General features: G+C 33.8%; 1 protein-coding gene across 1 annotated transcript in view; it reads right to left on the minus strand.

Annotated features, from left to right (window-relative positions):
- CADM2 (cell adhesion molecule 2) overlaps window positions 1-18,514 on the minus strand; it is a 579,278-nt gene extending 560,764 nt beyond the window's left edge. The window contains exons 1-2 of the mRNA XM_054482108.2: window positions 17,823-18,514; window positions 11,197-11,238 (exon numbers count right to left, since the gene is read on the minus strand). Coding sequence (XP_054338083.1) covers window positions 11,197-11,238; window positions 17,823-17,907 — 127 coding nt within the window. The 5' untranslated portion in view covers window positions 17,908-18,514. The remainder of the gene's footprint in view (window positions 1-11,196; window positions 11,239-17,822) is intronic.
- Between the last annotated feature and the right edge of the window lie 5,332 nt (window positions 18,515-23,846).

Genomic DNA, 23,846 nt, shown 5'->3' on the forward strand with positions numbered 1-23,846 from the left:
TTAAAAGTACAGTGTGATAAATCAAAGATGTAAACTATACATCTTAAAGCAACTACTAAAATACTTTAAAAGAGTTTCAATGATAAACCCAAAAAGCGATTTAAAAGGAGTCATAAAATAGCAAATCCAAAAGAATGCAAGCAAGAAGAAAATGGGAACAGAGAATAAATTAACTTGATAGATCAAAATGAGAAGATGATAAACTTAACCAAATAAATAATCATATTAGATAGGAATGATTAAAAAGCAAAGATTGTCCTAGTTAAGAGACAATGATTATCACATTGATAAAAATCAGGACCTAACTATATACTGCCTTCAAGAAACATATTTCAACTATAAAGACACAAATAGGATAAACTAAGACACAGCACACTACCACTAATAGAAGAAAGCTGGAAATAGTCACAACCAATAATAACCTGAGGACATATGACTACTAAATATAATGTTAGCATCTTGGTTGTCATTCTGGAACAGGAAAATAGCACTAGATTAAAACTAAAGATCTGAATATAGCATGGGCTTTAGTTAAAAATAACCTGGCATGATTGGTTTATTGATAGAGATGTGACATATTAATGGTAGCTGTAAATAACAGAAGAAATTGGATGCGGAATACATGAGGATTCTCCATTCAATCTTTGAATTTTTTCTGTAAATCTAAAACTATTTTAATATGTAAAACTTTATGTTTTATTTTTTAATTTTTTATTATACTTTAAGTTCTGGGATACACGTGCAGAACATGCAGGTTTGTTACCTAGGTGTACAGGTGCCATTGTGGTTTGCCGCACCCATCAACCCGTCATCTACATTATGTATTTCTCCTAATGCTGTCCCTCCCCTAGCCCCCTACCACCTGGCAGGCCCTGATGTGTGATGTCCCCTTCCCAAAGAAAGAAACATGAAGTAACTATATCAATATCAGGCAAAATAGGTTTCAGAACAATAAATACTACCATGAATGAAGAATATAAGCTCTTAATGCAGGTATCAGTTCATCAGGAGGACATAAAAATACTAAGCATTTACACATGTAATATTGAGCATGTGTACTGAGTGTAAGCTCAAATACATAAAGCAAAACTAATGGAACTCTAAGGAGGAATAGACAAATCCATAATCACAGTCTGAAAATTTAAAACTCCTTTGCCAATAATTGACAGAACAAATTAAGATAACATCAGTAAAAATATAGTAGACTTGAGCAACCTTATCAACTAATGTAATCAAAATTTTGGGAATATGCCATCCAACAGCAGTAGATTACACATTCTTTCCAAGTACCTGTAAAACATTTATGAAGATAGAACATGTGCTAAGCCATACAACAAATTTTATTGAATTTAAAAAGATTCAAGTCATATAAAGTCTATTCTTTGAACAATGGCAGAAAGTTTTTTGGTAATATCCAACTATTGAAAACTAAATAGTAAACATATATATAACTAAATGCAAATGAAAAACAAGGCGTCACAATGGGTAAAATGCCAGTACTTTGGAATGGACTTATAGCACTGAGTACATTCATTAAAACATAAGAAAGGTCTCAAATCAATGACATCATTCATATTAAGAAACTAGAAAAAGAAGAAAAAATTATACACAAAAAATAGAATAATAAAGATCAGTGTGGAAATTAATAAAATAGAAAACAGGACAACAAAGATAATCAACGAAATAAAAAGCTGTCTCTTTGGGAAGGCTCATAAAATCCATCAAACTTTAGTCAATTTATTTTGGGGACGGTAACTCACAAAGGCAAGACATTCCTAGTTTGATTACAGGTAGAGCTCCTTGTGGATGATCTTCACAGTGTTTGATGATTTCCTTATAACTTGGAAGCATATGTACATCTTGACATTCACAAGGTCTGTCCCTAAATAATTAACAATATTTTAAATTTATCTCTGATTTAGACAACCAATGAATGATCAGTTTTTTTGTTGGGCTACAGTGTACAAATGCATCCCTACTAATTTACTTCTATTTAAAATAGATCAACAAAACTTTGTTTTATGCACGTATTCAATTTTTCCTCTCTATGGACATACCTTTTTCATTATAGACCCCATATCGTTCTATACTTTAATAATGTATTGCAGTAAAAAAGAAAGTAATAAAATCGAAGATAATAAAATAAATAAAATCGAAGATAATAAAATCAGTTTCCTATATAATAAATGAGACTCACTACTATCAATAAGTTATTATTATTTTCTTTTTTTACTGAGGATTGTTGTAATTGAAGCTCCAGAAAAAAATTTCAGATATCAAGCAATTAGATACATATTTTGGAAAAGGAACCCTTTTCCTTGCCAATGGAAATTTACATGAGTCTTCCTGTACACAGTCAAATATTTTCAGTTATCACTTTGATTGTTTAACATATACTTAAGCCCTTTATTTATATAATTATATTTTCCTGTTCAAATTGCCTTGAGTTATGTTTATTAACCAATTTTTACAAATGAAGAAAGATATGCATAATTCATTTATCTTGCTCTAGCTTATGCACAAGTGATGACTCTGGGAATCCAAACTAGACACTCCTAACTCAAACTTCTGTGAAGCAGCCTTCCTTCCTTTATCTCTGATTAGATTTGAAACAGAAATGTGTTTTGCCACTTATTAACTCACCATATATTGAAGGCTTTCTATTGCCAAGATGCTCTGCTTCAAGTGCAAGAAATAAATCAGGATGTGTGGGGATCTGCCCAAAGCCTTGTGTTACCTTCAAGTAGCTTACAGCTTGTAGGCAATATATACACACTAATGTAAATTTAACCTAGCAAATGTGTGGGGGTCTGATCAAAAGAAATATTTATTGCTGTTTCCTCAAGTTTTCTTTTCTTTTTTCTGGGAAAAGTAGGCTACAAATAATGTGGTCCTGTTTCTTGGTAGTAGCTGGGCTATAAAATTACATTGTGTTTCTTTCATTTCTCATACTAAATCCCTAATCGTGGTGTTATCTGTGACCTCTCTTCTCTTTCTCCAAGAGTTCCTGATGCTTGGGATACAGGAGCTATCAGCCCTGTGTCTTTCTATCACTCTGTAAACCCGAATTCCTCAGATTTGTATTTCTTGATACTTTCTCCCTTCCTATTTTAGACTTGAGAGTCAGTAAATGAGTATGTTCATTGCTCCTACAACAGGCAGCAAATTCACAAGCTTCTTGATTTCTTGGTGGAACAGAACAGAGAAACAGAATGGGATCCAACAACAGTTAATATACGTGTTCTATGACCTGTTTCTCTGGAACTACATTGTCCAGACTTGTTTATACTAATAATAATGACAATGAATTGCCATATGTAGCTTAAAAATGTCAATATTTGCTACATCACAATTTGACTACAATATTAAGTTTCTGATCTTTATTTAATGGAATTACCTCTATGCTATAAAGAAATGGCAGAAATTGTCATTTATCTTACATCGACTTTGTGGGACAAACTGCATGAAGCATTTCTACAAACATGATTTAATTAACTGGCTTCAAATATAACAGAAAAAAGAAGGTGAATTACTATCAGAAAAGGAAAAAGTTTTGAAATATTTTCAGATTATTTTCAAAGTATTGTTAATCGTTAATGTATTATTAATGTATAATTGGGCAAGGTGAATGAACAAACTAAAGGGAAGGGAAACAGGGAAGGGGATGGATAATATCGTGATGTATACTGCCTATCACCTAACAGAAAGTAAAACCTGCATGAATGAACAGAATAGTGAAGTGAGAAGAGATTAGTGGGATGAAATAGTTAAGACTTCTACAAAAATACAAAGGAAGCAAAAATAAATACTGTCTTTGACATTAGAGGGTTATTTCCCCAAACCCATAAGCATTCCCTCAGAGACCTGTGAAAATGATTTGCTACCTAGCACGCCCCAGAAAAGCAACTGGTACCACTCTGGACTCTCATTTCTGAGGGAGAGGGCAGAATCCCATCAGTAAGTGTGGTTCAGTGCAGCATTCATTTTCAGCTACTGAGTATCACCACCAAGAATACACAAAAAGTGCTTTCCATGTCCTTTTTGACTCTCACTGATTTTCTGAGTGACCTTCCATAAATCTCTTAAATTCTCTGCCACAATTCCCTCACCCGTCAAATGTGAACGAATTCAATAAATTCACTGAATATGTAAATTAGCTACAGGGTTTAAAATTTTCTGCAGAAGATTGGTTATCTTAAATGCCCATTGTGTCTTAAATAATAATTAAGGAGCTTTAAAAATACATTTTGCTTACTTTTGTTAATCTTTAATTACTTTTCATTTTCAAAATATTCATTTACAGAAAAGAATTGCTTTCAGGGAGAATCACATGCTTACAATCATTAAAGCAAACAAATCCTAAACAGTGCTGTTTCAATAAACAAAGACGCAAACATAAAAGAGTGACCTAATCATCTCACTTAAATGCAAATGATATCAATAAGCGTATAGCCATAAGTAGCTGATAGCACTGAGTGTAAAAACATAGTTAGCTTAGATGTATGAAGCTTTCATACATGGATATGTAATTCTTCTGGGGAAAAAGTCTAATTCCTCAAAAAGAGGCCATTTATTCAGTTACATAATGGATTTGCCTAAAATCAAGGAAAATAATAAAAATATATTACTGTGGCATATCCAAAGTTGAGCTGAGAATGCAAACAATCACAGAAATCTGTTCTAAAATAGCTGCTTTATTCCTAGATTTTCATTTTTGAGGAAAAGTGGATTTACACAGGCTTTCTCTAAACAATTGCGTTCATTTTTACTTTGCTGAAGACAAATTAAGAAAAGTAGATCACTGAATAATTTTATGAGTTTACACAGGAAATCAGATGGTGTATCATGTAACTTCATAGCAATACTCATTTTTGTAGGTAAGTTATGTTGTACCACATTTTGTTTTATGGAGTAGCATAAATTCTCACTGGAAACTGGCCATACTCAAGCTATCTTGATTATCACAGTTTAGTATACTAAGAAGCCATTCCAAAAACTTCTCCACCATGAAAAACAATACAATCCACCCCTTAATCTGCAATAATTTGGAATTAAACTCAGTTATTACTTAAAAACATGCATGTCCAAAAATAGCTAGTTCAAATTTGCCCAGGTTTACTTTCATTTTTTTAATTAATGTGTTTCTTTAAATAAATTTCTTAAGGCAACCAGAAAAATTTGTATTACTTTTTCCTCTCTGATATAAGCTAGAGATGACTGACAAGTGTCTAATAGAAGATGAATCTATGTAAACATCCAAATAGTCAGTTTCCTACAGCTATGACTCAAGTAGGAAAGTGGCAATATTTTTTCTTCCTAAAAATATAATTGCAAGAATGCATTGACGTAATGCAAATAAAGTTTCTGTATCACAGTACATGGCACAGAGTAAGTGCTTAAAACATTATTTTCCTTCTTAGTAGTTATAAAAATTCAGAATTAGCATTGTGCACATGGACTAAAATATTAATATATTTAGATATATATGCAGAAATCAAAATATTTTGATCAGTGAGAAAATGTTTTCTTTACATTTGTGTTACTTATATACTAAATATAATAAATATTTTGTATACATGACAATTTTCAATAAACAATATATAATAATCTGTATGCTACTTTTTTTAAAAGGAGACTTCTTATGAAAATCCTTGTGAATTACATATGTAAATAATTCACAGATGATATTGTTCACTTTGAGTTCTAAACGAAAGAGTTGAAGTTTACCTCTGTAACAATGTCCTTTAATCAATCATAAACAATAAGCATATTATGCATATGAAATTAAAATGAATTAACATACTGATATTTTATAAAAGTCTCCAGGGACAACAGTACTGTTGGTAGATTTTAGTGCATCTGATTGAGAAAATTAATGTTAATTGTTAATAAAAATACACATTGTTTTGCAACATATTTCACACTTTTTACTCAGTGAAGTGGAATCTTTTCTCATCATGCAATCTCCTTCCAAATTCAATGGGTATAAAGATAAAATAAAACCTCTACAGGATTGCTTTCTCTAACTTGTATTCATATATTTAAAATAGTACCAGGAACTTTCCCAAAGTATTCACTATTTCTTCCAAATAGAAAATCAGTGTAGCTGTGGGTTTACTTTAACTTTATAACTAACTCAATGCCACTTCGGTGTTTATACTGCATTGTAGTCATTCGCTTACAGTCCAAGCTCTTCTTAAAACTTCACTTGCTAAAACATGTAAAAAGTTGGTGTCATGTTTATTAATATTATAATGAGTCAGGTAAAAATGACAAAAATGTTTCATTACACTAGTAAAATAGAAGTCATACGATATTGGATTTTTACAATGAGTATGTTGGGTAAGTATTATTCCAATATAAACAAAAGAAACTAAGCCACAGATGTAGTTAGTGGAGGAACCAGGTTCTATAATACAAATATTGACTTATGACTGCTATGATGATATAATTGAGTAATTGGCTGAGAATAAAATCAATATGATTTTACAAAAGAAATAAGATTAAAAAGAAAAAAAATTAAGTATGACTTCGAGGGAAATATATCGCTCAACTACATATTTATTTTGTATTCTTTACTTTGTAAAGGATTATCAAATATCTATTATAGCTATAGTTGTCTAAGAAAGGCAAAAACAGGGTGATTGTGCTACTTCCTCCCTACTGCCATCATTTCCAAACAAGTGAGAATGTGGACTTGAAATGAATTAGAGATGAAAGTAATGACAAATGTCTGCTATGCCTAAACTAGACTATTTGTGTAATGCTCTATTATACATATATTTATAATTATTTACATTATACTATATTCCATGATTAAAGGGAATTAATAAAACAAATATGACTAGTCCTGAAGTACTCTGAAAAATATAGTATAGCTTTCTTTTTTCAGGAATATGGTAGGCAGAATTCTAAAATGGCTCTGGTAGTAGGCTGGAAAAATGTTCTGTGAAGACGTCCAATCTTAATTCCTGAAACCTGTAAATGTTATTTTATAAGAAAAAAAGTCTTTGCTGAGGTGACTACATTGAAGATCTTGAGATGAAGAGATTATCCCAGATTATCTGGGTCGGCCTTAAATGCCATTACAATGTCCTTAATGAGAGTGTGGAAGAGGGAGACCACGAAAAAAGGAGGAGGCAAAGTGACCATGGAGGCAGAGACTGAAGTGATGGGGCCATAAGCCAGGGAATGCCAGCAGCCACCGCAAGTTGGGAGGGGCAAGGAACAGATTCCTCCCTTAAAACTCCAGAGGAAGCCTAGCCCCACGAACACTAATTTTTCCCAGGTGAAACTAATTTCAGACTTCCGGCTCCCAGAACTGTGAAAGAAAACAGTTTTGCTCATATAAACAATAAGATGTGGTTACCTGGCAGTGGTCAGCTGATGTAACAAATACAAATGTAGAAGTAACTTTGGGATTTGATTAAAAAAAAAAAGCCTACATTGTTTTAAACGAAATATTGGTTAAGAATATGAATGTTAAAGATGCATTTGCTGAAGTCTGAGAAAGAAATGAAGAACATGTTATTGGAAACCAAAGTTGATTCTTAGTTTCAGAAAAACAGCTGAGGCTGGACGTGGTGGCCCATGCCTGTAATCTGAGCACTTTGGGAGACTGAGGTGGGAGGATCCCTAGAGGCCAAGAGTTCGAGACCAGCCTGGCTAACATGGCGAAAACCCATCTCTACTAAAAATATAAAACTTAGGCAGGCATGGTGGTGCGCACCTGTAGTCTCCAGGCAGGAGAATTGCTTGAACCCGGGAGGCAGAGATCGCAGTGAGCTGAGATTGGGCCACTGCAGTCCAGCCTGGACAACAGAGAGAGACTCTGCCACACACACAAAAAAGAAAACATAGCTGAATTGTGTCCTAGAGTCATGCATTTGTCTTTCTAAATAATTAAAAAGAAATCACTGAAAGAGGTCTATCAAATAGGAACAAAAATGAGCACTATATTCGCCACACACTTACAGCCATTCCCTACCCTTACAAAAATAAATAACTTAAATCAGTGCTTGAACCAGAGGTTAAACAATAAGTAAGAAATGATATTTGTTTCTATAATTTGATTCTGCCCACTATTTGGAAATGGGGTGTAAGTACTAGATAAGCTGCTTTCTAAATAATTAGAAAAGAAAGACATGCTTCTCTTTCAGTGAATGTGATTAATAGAATAGAGTAATAAAGATATACTTTATCATATTGAATTAATCATGTCTATGCTGAATGAAACCCCCTAAAACTTTGGTGGAAAAGTAAAATCATTGCTTACCAAAATAGGAAAGGATAAAATGTTGAAAAAAGAAAAGTTAATTTCAAGCTTCAAGGAAGATATTATAGGCAATGGAAGTTAAAATAAAATTGAGATTATAACAGCAATTAAGAATGTCCCTTTAAGGAGCAATGCATGAGAGATTGTGATAGCCTCAAATTGTTCATATTTGCATAGAAAAGGTCACAAGATATCATTGCATTGTTAACACTGAATAAGAGACTTTCTCAGAAAAGGGGAATCAGATGCATATCCCATTATAGGACATCAAGGTCTTCTTAGAGTTACAGTGCATGCAATCTCTATTATGATATTATATATATTGTATGTCCTTCCTAGGACAAACACATTTTTGCTTATATTTCAAAGATATTCTCTGCCCAGTAAAACCTTGATCAGAATTCTCTAATCCTCAGGATGATGACTCTTATATTTATCCTAAATCCCTGTGAGTACTCACATAAACCATGAAACAACGGGATCAGTTACAATTATGTAGGTTTTTATTGTTTTGCGGCATATTAGGAAACGTGAATAGAGAATCAAATAAACAGTAGTGTCTGTCTCCGGGTATTATTCTCATTACAACTCTTTGTGTAATGTGGCAGGTTTAAAACACAATGACAAACACAGAAAAGAACATCATTCTGATAGTTCATATTGCTGTGTTTTCACTAATCCTCCAAGAACATTAAAAGAAAAAAATTGCTAATTGAAAAAAATGACTCTAGATGCCCTGGCACATGAAAGAATTCTGTCATTCTAAGAAGTAAGTGATTCAAACAGTTTGCCCATTGCCTTTCTTATAGAAGTTAATGATGCTTGACCCAGTCTACAGTCATTTGTTTGAGCAAAGACATATACAATTGCTAATACTAATAGCTATATTCAAATAACAATAGCATTCTTCTGGTAAGGGTTTATATCATAAGAGTAAGTCAAATTGTATGTTAAATATCAAGGAAGAGCATCTGCTTGGAGTACATTAAACAACAACAGATGTTGCTAAATCACATAACTATCAATCTTAGACTCATAATGTTGGGTATTTACATTCAAAGTATAGCCTCAAATGGACAAGGAACATATATCATGCAGTCTAGAATGCTTACATTAAGTAAAGCATCAATTAACTGGAATCCAACTAACAGTTTATGCCAAAAAAGTGTTTTCTACTCTTTATTTAAAGGAAAATGACAAAAGCCAATAAAATAAGCTGATGTATAATATGACAAAGGATATTTTGCTGTTGAGGATTTTATTTCTTTGGTTTACATTTTTATTTGTTTGGGTAAAAGCACGTATACATATATTTTTCATTTTCATGGTGTTTTATTAGACCATTTACTACAAAGGACCCCAGAGATGTGGCATAATGTATAATCATCAAAATAAAAGTAAATTATTATTTACTATCAAACCATTATAAATGAATGATGATGGGTCTTGATTAATTAAAATACTTTGTCCTTTTTTTCTGAGATAATGAGCCTTTGCCTTCCCTTTCCGCATTGCAGGACTCAAGAGTACAAAATTCTAAAGCCATGTAGGTTCCTTAACTACCAATTTGAGGACTTTGTTGCAAAAAGAACTAATTTTGGTTTTGCATCTCTAAAAATGCCTGCCTGTACTGGATAGAATATGCTTCTACAAACTTGAATTCTCCTGGCCTCCAACTTAAGCATCAAATAAGCAGGCTAAATTTAAAAGACTTATAAGCAATCTTCTATTTTGGAAGCAGAACAAATATTTTTTAGAATATATTAATTTAAATATTACACATATTTCTAGAAAGCATTGGAACGTGTGTTTCCTCAGAACTATGATTAAACTTGGCCTCTTCTCTAAGTTGTGAATGCAAAACTAGCATGTTAAAATAGAATTTAATTTAGTTTACAAAAACCAATGTTATGAATTTTACAGACAATCCATATTTTCCCTAGGGAAATGATTAATTCATTTTTTTGCAGAAAAGTTTATTCCTTATATGTTTATAACTGATCTTCAGAATGATAAATAATATTTATTAATAGTCCTCAATTTTTTCTGTTGTATGTATGATCTTTACAAACTGTTCATTCTTTAAAATCGATATGTATATGAAGTATCTTTTTGTATTTGAAAATCACTTCTTTTTTTTATTTTATTTTTAGATGCAATATGTGCTGCAAAAATATAAATTTGCACATTGCTAACAAAATAGTTTTGCATTTAAAATTTATTCTAATTTGCATTTCTTACTTTAAGAATAAATCCTTTAATAACATTAGCAGTTAATAAATATTTTAGAAATGCCATATAATGCAGAGATTGAGTTTATTGAATTGATGTCATAACAAAACAAACACAAAAATGAATAGTGGTCATTGCGGCATTACTCACAATAACAAAGACATGAAATCAACAGTCTATTGGATAAAGAAAATGTGATGCACATACACCATGGAATACTATTTAGCCATAAAAAAGAACAAAATCACTCCCTTTGCAGCAACATTGTTGCAGCTGGAGGCCATTATCCTAAGCGAATTAATGCAGGAACAGAAAACTAAATATAGCCTGTTCTCACTTATAAGTGGGAGCTTGGGAGCTAAACATTGGGTACAAATGGACATAAAGATGGGAACAACAGATAATGGGGGACTACCAGAGTAGGGAGAGTGGAAGAGAAGAAAGTGCTGAAAAACTACCTATTAGCCTCTCTGCTCACTACCTGGGTGATGGGGATCAATATACTCCAAACTTCAGCATCATGCAGTGCACCCATCTAACAAACCCATACATGTACCCTGTGAATGTAATGAGAGTTGAAAAAAATTTAAAAAGAACATTGATGTTAAACATTATTTTCAAAACCACATATATATTTATATATCGAGCATTGCTATAAGATATAATTTCACCACTTTTTCTTGTTTTACCTTGATGCAGTCTGATTACACTGGAATGATTAATGTGCTTACCTAAAACAGAAAGAAATAAAACATGCCATTAGTTTCTAAGGGATATTATTTCTATTTTGCAGTGGACAAAATGAGACATGGTGGATAACAGTCACAATTCTCATTCCAACCTCTATTTTCCTTTGCACCCCGGAGATCTTTATGATGTGACACAATCAAATGGAATGTTGTTTCCAAAAATGCATAGTCAAAAGAACCTTTATAGATGCCTTGGTGGCAAATATGTTTTTACTGAGTTGAAGACATCTATTTTTGTCAGTTCTTTCCTGCCACCAGCATACAATGTATCAAATAAAACATATCGGTGGAATTGTATTACTTTCCAAAAGAGCTTAGAAACATCCTTATTACAAATGTATTATTTCTGGTGTTACTACAGTATCATTCATATTATCCATATTTACTTTCCTGAAAAATTTTAAAAAACAGGTCTGTTTAGAATCAGGTTCAGTAACAATGCAGTGAAAATAATAAAGTATATAAAGAATTACGATGTTTGTAAATTACAAGCACAAGTATAGGTCTGTGGTAAGACTGGAAATGTCACATTTTACTCTTCTATCCTAGTAAATTAGGAGGTAAAGTTAAATAAATTGTTCTGTTTTACACAGCATTTATGATCCTTACAAGTGGATATTTTCCTGTGTTCCCACCCATATCCAATTTGAGAAAGTAGCCAAAACCTATAGGGCATATTGATCCCTTCCTAGGGGTGAGGTGAGCTTTTAAACAGGGGTAGTTTACGTCAACTGAAGTGTGAGGGTACGCATTCAAAAGGTCTAACGTGTGAAATATTAGTTGAGTACCTTACTGGGGTTATAAATGTTTTGAAATTACATTTAAAATTCCAATATAATTACATCTATGCACTCATGAACTGCTTACTCTGGTATAACCCTTGGAAATCTACGTTTTGTATTGGATATTGAAAACTAGAGCTTATGAACCCTCATTACATTATTTATTTTTACTGTCTACTATTTTTTGATTGCCTTGTGACCAGGAATTATATTTATCATTTTAATACAATACCTAGCACAGTATTACATATGAAGTAGAAACTCAATAGTTTTTATAAAATAAATAAATAGATGAATGAAAGACTAATTGAACTAATCACCAGGAAAACAAAAAATCAGTAGTTAAGTGAGTATCCAATAAAATCTAAGAGAGTTGAATATTGAATACATAGGGTATATTGGTTTATTTTATTGACTGGTTATTTAACTTGGTAAAGCTCAAACAAAACAAAATTTTATTAAAATTAAACAAATTAAAACTGAAAAAAGCAAAAGTGTTTTGTGGTTCAATAAACTGCAACGTCACATCAATACGACACTAGAGAGCAATTTTAGGCAATTTTCGGAATGTAAAACAAATTGCTATTTACCAATAAAAATGTAATTCATTTTACATAATGTCTGTTTTGAGAGGAATAATTTCTAATTGGAATATGCTGATTTTCCAATTAACATGGTTAAGGCAGATTTGCACATTTTACGTCGGTTGCAGTTTTCTTGTGTTGTAAAATGGTAGATGTACAGGTAGCTTCCTTTGTTTCTTTTCTATTTATCTCAAAGGGACTTCTGAAGAATTCTAAAGCAGGAAAAAAAAAAGATTCTTAGATACACATAGCTCCTTATAAAGGAGATTCATGAGCACCCTATAATTATTTTCTACCACAATTTTGACCAATTACTATTCCATTTTTTCTTCCTTCATGGAGTGATTTTGCTTATATGTATTTATTTTCTTTCTTTGTTCCATTATACATATTTGAGATAATCTGGGCAGTGAGCCCAGATTGCTTTTTTTTTTTGTTTATTACTTGTAGACTGTCCTAGATTCTTGTGAGAGGGCATATTCTAAATTATTATTACCATGATTATACAAATATTGGCACTCTGTGAGATTTTAATATAAGAAGATTCTTCCATTATTTTATAATAAGCTAAATACTATATATATTTTTTGGAGTGCTACATTAAATGGATAAAGTATTTAGTTTTAATATTGTCTGACTGTCTAAACTGTGTTCAGGAAGCAGTATGATTTTAACTGTGCCAGGCTGTTTCCTAAAACCAGAAACCTATTTATATACTGGTTTTAATTCATTTTTGATATAACTATTTATCATTGTCACACATCTCACAATGCTTTTCTGTAAAATATGATATTGCTAACAAACCGTCACTTTTAATGTCACGTACACCATCACTGCCCTCATGGATGGAAACCATAATTAAATTTATATTACAGACATGAGGTATAATATTTAAAAAGCTAAAAACAGTTAATGTAACTTGAATCTGTTAAACATGTCATTTAATTGTGTGTATACCTATTTTTTTGAAATGCAGTCACTGGAGAAAGCTAAATAGTATATCAATTTCCTAACCAGACCACAGTAGCCTACCAGGATATAAATTGCAATATTGTTTGGACTATGATGGTGATAGTGATATCATCAGGGATTATGTTTCCAACATGATGTGCTGGCTGGTTCTTATAGAAACCCTGTGTCAAAAGTAGAAACAATTTCTACTTTCCCCTACTACAGTTTATTTATAACTGCCACCACCCTCCTCCTGCTACTGCCCCCAGCTTTTGGATGCTTGGATATAAGCATTTAAGATTGGGAAGAACTTAGGTATGTTTCAGTTCAGCTCTCATGTTTTAAATGTGAAATGCTGAAGTCTAGAGATTTGGTTAGCGTCCCATAGCTCTTGATCTCTAGTTCAACAGTCTTTTCAGGTTACTTTGGAGATCATCATTCCTTTTTCTTTCTTTCAAAAGCAACACATTCTTCACGAAAACATCAATTAAAATATGATTTAATATATTCACAGAATTCTTGTGACATATGCACATTTAGTGCTAAAATTTAAATAAAAATATTTTGGCTTCACGATGGACATTGATCACCAGCCTCTGTTTCTGGTAAACATGGGCGCGTACACCCTCGATACACACACACACACACACACACACAGATCCTTTCAGGATGAGGCTCTTCGTTTTCACTCAGAAAATTCACTCTGTTCTTTTCCCACTTTGCACTCAGGTTTTAAAATCTCTAAAGTCCTAAACTACTGGGCTTATTCATTATTAAACTTAAAACAAGACCAAATAATTTTCCTTTATACATTTACCTGATTCCCACTGGACTTCTCTTCTCAGATAAGGAGATACTAATTTTCTAGCCAAAAGCATTTCTCATATTTTATTTTGCCCTTTGAGTTCTTTTATTCCAGAACCCATTCTTTTTCACTTTAATTGAGGCTTTACTGTCACCCTAACCCCTCTCAGGTCCAACATCCAAGTAGCTGGAAGTAGAAAAAGTGTTTGCCTTTTTAAAGTGTAGTCTCTGTTTCTGCACAAGGTTTAGCAACAAACTTGTATGCATAGCTAAACTGTCTCTTCATAGGATACACATTATTTAGATCATAGTATAAGACAGAGACTAGGAAACTGTTTTTACAAAGTCATAGTTTGCTGACTACTGGGATAGGTTATTTTGGGGGGGAAATGTCTAATAATATGTAATTTGTCAAACAATAATATTGTGGTTATCAGGTGAAATAGTAGGTCATAAAAAGCCAAAGGATATAATACAGAAAACAATATGTGCTCATGGAGGCCTATTTCTGAAGCGAAATAGGAAAGTCCATGCAGGGAAGTCCAAGATTTCACCTCTTTGTACTTTCTTTCCTGATCTATATATTGAAGGCAGTCGGAATAGATAATCTTCAAAGATCTTTCCACTGGGACATGTTGAGAAATGTAAGAAATCATTACTATTGATAAGGAGACTCACTACTGTGCCAAAATAAGCAAAAATGCATACCCAAGGCAAAATTCATCAGATATCTATAGTTCTTACAACTCAGGTAAACAGTAACTGCACTTTTAAAAAGTGCAAGAAAATTTTATTTGTAATTGCATACCTAGATGCTGCCATAAGTGTAAAATTGGTTAAATTATCCCCCAGAAACAGATATGCTTATTAACTTTCTTTGATACATTTTGAGAGCATGAGAAAATATTGATATGTAAAAATCCTTAAATATAATACTGCTGAGGAGCACAAAAGTTTAAATTCTTCTTTCTTTCACTCTCTCATTTAAACACCATGGAGGGCCCTAGAGTTATGAAGACAAATATGTGTTAACTAAGATTATATTCCTTGAAGAAATGATTGCCTAATGGAGGAGCTAAACTGCAAAGTGACAGATCATATGGATTTCAAATAATGTTTGGATATAAATAATGTTTCATAGCAAAGATATAATGTATTTTTTTGTTGTCGTTTAAAAAGGCCGGGCACGGTGGCTCACGCCTGTAATTCCAGCACTTTGGGAGGCTGAGGCGGGCGGATCACTTGAGATCAGGAGTTTAAGACCAGCCTGACCAACATGGTGAAACCCCATCTCTACTAAAAATACAAAAAATTAGCCAGGCATGGTGGTGCACGCCTATAGTCCCAGCTACTTGGGAGGCTGAGACAGGAGAATCGTTTGAACATAGGAGGGAGGTGGAGGTTGCAGTGAGCCGAGATCGCACCACTGCACTCCAGCCTAGGTGACAGAGAAAGACTGTGTCTCAAAAAAAAAAAAAAAAATATATATATATATATATATATATACACACTGGGTGACAGGGCAAAAACCTTTCTTAAAATAATAAGTACATGTGGATTTTTTTTCACAGAAATAAGTTTACAAATATTATATATCTGCATAGCTGAATTTAAATACAAACTTGGAAACACATTCTCCTGGTTACCTTCACACATTTATTTTATTATCATAATTAATGTTTTTCATACTTAAAAACCTTGTTTTAGATAAATTATTCTGTAGCATAGTGATTTAAAGTAAATAACTTAAGTGTTAGCATATTTATTCTTGGGACTGTAACATTTAAAATGTTGGGCAAAACACTGTATTTTTGGTAGTTAATTCTATAATGATAATTTTACTTTTAAGAAAAGAGAGGAATTGTAGTGCAAAAATTATTGAAATTACCATGCCAGTATTTCATCTTTCATGAAGTATATATCAGTTAAAAATAATTAACATGAATCCAAAAACACAAAGGCCAAACAGACTGAGGAGTAAATAGCAGAAGCCATGGGGTATGGTGTGTGCCTGTAGTCCTAGGTTTTTGGGAGGCTAAGGCAGGAGGATCTACTTGAGCTCAGGAGTTGGAGTCCAGCCTGGGCAACATAGTGATACCCTGGCTATTAAAAAAATTAAAAAAAATCAGAAGACTTTTGTGTAATTAAAATACAAACTTCGAAATTATTTCATTTTAAATTTATGCTGCGTTCATTTTATATTTCAACACATGCTGCTGAATTTTAACATGTTATTGAAAACTATCAGGAATAAGGCTGGAAAGTTAATGTTGCATGTCCTGGTCCAATTCATACATTCTAAATAGATGTCAAACTTATACACATCACTGGGGCTGGTCAAACTTGTTTATATCATTTAGATCTTCTCTGACTTTGACTTTCCACTGACTTTGAGAGTTACAAGCTAAAGAGCAGCTAAATTAAGCAGAACAAAACAAACAACACAAAGTGAAAAAGAACACTGAAGTCCAAATCTACTTGTTTACTTTGTATATGCTGCCCTTATCTCCACAATGTAACTACCTGATGCACAAAACAATAGGCACCAAATAATGATGATGAAAATAATGCAGGGGAAATAGTTTACTCCTCTGTACACCCTGGTGCTGATAGTAGAAATTGTAGTAGTATTATAATGCAAGTTTTAATTGTCTTTTGCCTTATCAAACAAAAGGATCAGATTTGACTATTTTAAAAAAGAAGAAGAGACTGTAAGAATTGTGGACATGTCAGATAAAGGAAAACTTGACCTATAGCAAAAAAAACATTAAAGATGAAATTATGAATTAACATACCAAAAAAACCTAAAAACAATAACCGAAAGCAAAAATACCAAACATGTTTCATTGCTGTTTGACTAGAGCTAACATATGTTTAATTCAAAGAAGATGGAAAATCAATTACTGCATTCTTAATGTTTCCAATGCTTACAACACCCTTGATCAATTAATTGTATTACTTGTCTTTATGATACTCCTGTCATTGACTGGTACACAGATAAAAGTTTGTGTAATCATAGAATGTAATATATCTCTAACATATGATGGCTACTTTATGACAAAGGTTCTGTGACTTTGTTGCATACCCTAACTGCCTGGAGAGCTTTAAATCAAAAACAAAACACATTAATATTATCCCACACCAAGTGTTTGGGATTTAATTGGTATAATCAGAGACATTCTTCGGTATGTTTCAAAACCTCCACAGGTGGTTCTGATGAACAGCAGAGAGGAAAACTTTACCTAAGGTCTCAAATGTGGGCTCAGTTTATCTGCTGCTACTTTGTTAATCAGTGATTCCCGTCCTAGATTTTCAGTCTTTGGCTACACCCCAGAGGAAAGAAATGCACTGTGTAATGTGATCCTGTAAGCACATTTGTATATATGAATATACGCATATATATTGAACTGAAACACAAGTTACATAAAACAATAACCTTTCTTACACTTGTGATATTGAGAGGTGACAGCGTGCTGGCAGTCCTCAGAGCCCTCGCTCGCTCTCAGCGCCTCCTCTGCCTGGGCTCCCATTTTGGCGGCACTTGAGGAGCCCTTCAGCCCGCCGCTGCCCTGTGGGAGCCCCTTTCTGGGCTGGCCAAGGCCGGAGCCGGCTCCCTCAGCTTGCGGGGAGGTGTGGAGGGAGAGGCGCCAGCGGGAACCGGGGCTGCACGCGGCTCTTCCCGGCCAGTTGGAGTTCTGGGTGGCCGTGGGCTTGGCTGGCCCCGCAGTGGGAACAGCCGGCCGGCCCTGCCGGCCCCGGGCAATGAGGGGCTTAGCACCCAGGCCGGCGGCTGCGGAGGGTGTACTGGGTCCCCCAACAGTGCCGGCCCACCGGCGCTGCGCTCGATTTCTCGCGGGGCCTTAGCTGCCTTCCCGCGGGGCAGGGCTCGGGACCTGCAGCCCACCATGCCTGAGCCTCCCACCCGCTCCGTGTGCTCCTGTGCGGCCCGAGCCTCCGCAACGAGCGCCGCCCCCTGCTCCACGGCGCCCAGTCCCATCGACCACCCCTGGGCTGAGGAGTGCGGGCACAGGGCGCGGGACTGGCAGGCAGCTCCACCTGCAGCCCAGGTGCGGGATCCACTGGGTGAAGCCAGCTGGGCTCCTGAGTCTGGTGGGGACGTGGAGAACCTTTGTGTCTAGCTCAGGGATTGTAAACGCACCAATCAGCGCCCTGTCAAAACAGACCACTCGGCTCTACCAATCAGCAGGATGTGGGTGGGGCCAGATAAGACAATAAAAGCAGGCTGCCCGAGCCACTGGTGGCAACCCGGTCGGGACCCTTTACGAAGTGTGGAGGCTTTGTTCTTTCGCTATTTGCAATAAATCTTGCCGCTGCTCACTCTTTGGGTCCACACTGCCTTTATGAGCTGCAACACCGCGAAGGTCCGCAACTTCACTCCTGAGCCAGCGAGACCACGAACCCACCAGAAGGAAGAAACTCCGAACACATCTGAACATCGGAAGGAACAAACTCCGGACACGCCACCTTAAGAGCTGTAACACTCACCGCGAGGGTCAGCGGCTTCATTTTTTAAGTCAGTGAAACTAAGAACCCACCAATTCCGGACACAATATTTTCTATTCTCTATGTTTGATTCTTGTCATAAACATCTGAACTGTTAAGGTAATTCACTAATGGATCACAATCCGCACTTCAAAAATTACTAGACACTTGTTATTGACACGTAATACATTCTGCCTTAACACAGTATACTCTAAGAAAATTAATGAAATGCAGAAAAGACTATAGGTTTGTAAAATTCACTCAGCACAGTCATTCATTGTGTTTCTTAGGTACATAATATTTCAAAAACTAAGCTTCATTGAGCATCTGTATTGACCGCTTTGAAGTGACAGTTTCATAGCTGGATCTCCCTACATCATGTACTATCTGAACATAACACACTAGTTTTCATCATTTGGCCTCATTAACTCCAGGTATCCAAATTGGTATATAAAGAAATATACAATATGGTGTTGACAATTCAGAAGTATTTGACTATTAATATGTTGTCTATAAAACACTCAACCTACTCAGGAAACACAATTCTTCAAAGAAATAATAAAAGAATGATCCAGCATGATCTAGATTGTGTTACATTCAAATAAAAAAAAATAATGCAAAACAATGCAACCTAACCTACCATTAAATTTCTAAGTAATGACCAAAATCCTTAGCTTTATACATGCATTATTTAAAATTATGAAACCCAGGAGACTTATTTACAATTCATCCTTAAACAGTGGAATAAAAATCAATATAAATGTTTTGTCAATGCATTTGACTTCCTGAGCATATTTTCCAACAGAAGCATGCTTATGCAAATCCAGAAATGAAATGATAGAAATTCAGAAATCAAAATAAGTATTTCTTTAAATAAACTTGTTGAGAAATGTTTTACTCAGTAGTTAAACATTTTTAACATCCACTGAGTTTTCTTAATTCCACTATTTTTCTGAATTGTCATTTCTTCATATAAAAATATTTGAATAAGTAAAACTTTATGTTAGGAGTATATGTAAGTATGTGTGGCTACCATTTCAACTAAAACTTAGGGTGGGAACCTACCTGAGGATCTTTTTTAAAGCTGGATACCTTACAGAACTTATAAAAGAAAAATCTTTGTTTCTTTTACAATCTTTTACAATTTTTCTTTCACTATCTTTTAAAAAGGGATCTATATCACTTAAATAAATCCTCAAAAAAAAAAGGTTATATCATGAGGGAATAGAAGAAATACTTTCTGTTGACATAAACAGTAATTGATAAGGTTTTCTTGAATACTTTTATAGAAATGCTGATGTATTACACTTAAGATTACTAGTTAGCTCTCATTTCCTTTCAACTTTTGCCTCTGGATAAGCTCAGCTATTCCCAGGAAGAAACAGTGATCAAGTACATTTGTCATGTGAGCAACTATAATAAGGTAATTAATCATAGTCTGTCAGGGTTTTATTCTAGAAAGATTGCTGCATTTTTATTCTTACTTAAAAATCTGCTGTCACGCCTGTTGAAAATTTGGTAGACATTTTGGACATGTTTAAAAGCCCTTCCAAACTGATAGTGGCAGATAATTAAGTTATCGGCTATCAAAGATTCTTTCTCTCTTTTTCTTTTTCTTTTTTTTTTTTAACAATATATATGACACTATGAACCCTTCTAGCTAGTTTAATCTGACCTGTTCACAGAGTATGATCCCTCATTCCCTTTCCTTTTTCCTCCTTAAGAGTAGCCAACGACCAAAGTAATTCACAATGACAAATGAAGCCTTTCTCAAGAGTCTAATTGAGCAATTTTGTTTTCCTTTGCAAGACCTGAAATCTACAACATTCTGAACTCCATTCACTGAAGTGGCAAGAAATAGTGGTCAGAAGGAAACTAGGTGGATTAAGGGGTTTCTAGAAAACAAGAAAATAAACTCTACCTAGGTGTGACATCTTATATCTCAGTAATATTTCAATTCATCTACTCAATTACTTACTCCGTGTGTCCTTTACTTTAAACCATTTTCAGTAAAGTTTCATTGTGATGTGTACTTTATTGAATCCTAAACTCTCAGTCACTACTCTCTCATTCTTTTATAATACTTCCTGCATTTTTTCAGTGTTTAAATTCAGGCTTTCTTAGAAGAAGAATTATATTAGTCTTTTCTCTAGCCAATTGTGTGATATCCTTTTGTACTACCTTAGAGATAGGCTGTGTTTGGCTTAAGGACAAGAAAGGAGATATCATAAATGTTTTCACTGGCTTTTCGAAAAATTTACATTATTCTCATACGATGTACATTTTATATCATTAACTGATTATCAAACCCAAGAGCATGTTCTCATTGGTAGCAACCACTGGCAAAGTATTAAACGAAGATATACATATGTGTGCATATTCAAATATATATGTGCATATATATACATGTATGTAATGTTTTAATGACTGCTAAATACAAAAGAATATAAATGTAAATACATATTGAAGTATAAATAATGATATAAATATATTGTTATTCTTTTCTAGTAATTTGAATTTAAGTTGTCTGCTGTCATATATTTTCAAGCTAACTGGCAATAATATTTTTAAAAATTCATAGAACGTTAGGTCTCTTACAATTCTTTATTCTCTCATTCCAAAATATTTATTGAGTACCTGCTCTGTTCATAATACTATTTCATCTCAAGGAAAGCTTGGTAAATTCCTGTGAAAAATGTTATTTTTCCTAACTTAACAAAGGATGGAAGCATAGGTGAAAATGGTTTACTCTGCATCAGGTAGGCATTTACACAAAATCTAAGGCTTAACTGTCATTCTGCTCAATCTTTTCTCTAATATTTAAGAAAGAGAAGATACTTAAAACTTTTAAAGTCATTGACATTTATTACCGATCTTCCAAGTAAAATAGATGTTACATTATCCTAATCACCACATTTTAATAAATTATTTTATTTGCTTTGATGAAATCATTTAAGGCTTGATATAAAGATGTGCAAATAAGTAAAACTGAATTGAAGTAATTATATGGTGGGTACTTCAGATTTTTGGTTGGTAATCTAAAAACTGGTGACATTCGTTAATATTTATATTTTAATAAATTTAAATGTAATGGTTTTAATAATTTCTGTGGATATTTAATAATATCTTTGGCTATGTTTTCACATATATCCAAAGAAATTGAATGAGGGAAATGCCCACTGTTGGCTTTGATAATCTGAGAGCTTAATTGCAAAACTCCCTTTGAAAATCAAGACCTTGAGAAATTTCAGTGACTGCATGGCAAACATAATCTCAACAATAGGAAGTGTTCACATCAAGTAAAAAGTAGCAGGCTGGGCGTGGTGGCTCACACCTGTAATCCCAGCACTTTGGGAGGCTGAGGGGAGCAGATCACGAGGTCAGGAGATCGAGACCACCCTGGCTAACACAGTGAAACCCCGTCTCTACTAAAAATACAAAAAATTAGCCAGGCATGGTGGCGGGCGCCTGTAGTCCCAGCTACTTGGGAGGCTGAGGCAGGAGAATGGCGTGAAACCAGGAGGTGGAGCTTGCAGTGAGCCCAGATCGCGCCACTGTACTCCAGCCTGGGTGACAGAGCAAGACTCCGTCTTGAAAAACAAAACGAAACAAAACAAAAAAAGCATTATTCCCCCCTATGAAAAAATATGTCAAAAATGAGGTTTATTTCATCAAAACCAATAAGCCATCAATTATAAGACACACCATTATTTTACGTATTACTAAGAGATGAAACTTTACCAATTAAAGTATAATATATCATTTATAATCAAACATTCCAATTTTGGAGATGGAAACTGTTGCAAACATATGCATCTTTAAACTGATTAACTAGAGCATTTTTACCTTTTTTATAGAAAATAAACTATGATTCCTGAAAAAAATATATATTCTGCTTTTTTACTGCCTAAAAAACCAAAAAGTTTAAAGAAGCACTGGATAAATAATGCAATTTTGTTCACTAAACCTTTCACAGAATGTTAGGAAAAACTGAACTGAAAAGCATATAGAGGTAAAATAGTTTCTTTTGGCAATACACAAATAAATGCTCTCCCTAATATTATTATTTTGGGACTCTATTCACAACTGTAATTACTGAGTAATAAATTAAAAGTTGAATCAATAGGCCAAGTCTTTCTATCATAACATTTGTAAAACATATCAGTAATTGCAGAACTAAGCAGCACTCTACTCATTCTTTCAATATTTTGAAAACTTGAAATCTATCTGGTTTTCTGAAAAATCTTATCAGTTTTCAACATAAGGTTTAATTCATGTGACGTCTATTTTGGAAACCCAGGGAAGGAATTCTTAGACATCAGGAAAAGCAGCCTAATTTTGCTCCTTGCTAGAAAAATCTGTAAAATAATTAAATCTTAAGACAGCCTAAGGTTGCTCCATCAATAATGTCCCCGCTACCATAACATTAGGAAAGAAAATAGAAAGGTACATGAACCAAAATCAAAGGAACACATTCATCTGTATAAGAAGTATTAAAATGAAATACTTAAAATATATAAAATTTTAGAATTAAATTACTAATTGATAGATTATTTAATAATACATTAATATTAATTTACATAATATAAATTAATTACAATCATAAATATATTTAAGCTAAAATTAATGTCATTTGTCACACACACACACAATAGCGGCTGATAATTGCCAATGAGAATGTCAGAGTTTATAACTGAGACAATCTGAGTGTCAAAATAGTAGATCTACCAAGGGAACTTTAGAGCAGCTTAACCAGTAGGAGATCTTTAAATACTTGACCTCTTTACTACAAACCAAAAGTCATGATGGCTGAAAAACGAAACATTGTGAGAATGTAAAATTCACTAAAGAAAAATTCAGATTTCCTGTGACAATTTTCCCTCATTAATTGTAATTATTTTTGACTCTGTCAATCATACTGTGTCCTTGAAGAACATCAGTATGCTTTGTTTTTTCATTCTAATTG

Source organism: Pongo pygmaeus, chromosome 2 (assembly GCF_028885625.2).
Source record: "Pongo pygmaeus isolate AG05252 chromosome 2, NHGRI_mPonPyg2-v2.0_pri, whole genome shotgun sequence".
Taxonomy (NCBI): Eukaryota; Metazoa; Chordata; class Mammalia; order Primates; family Hominidae; genus Pongo; species Pongo pygmaeus.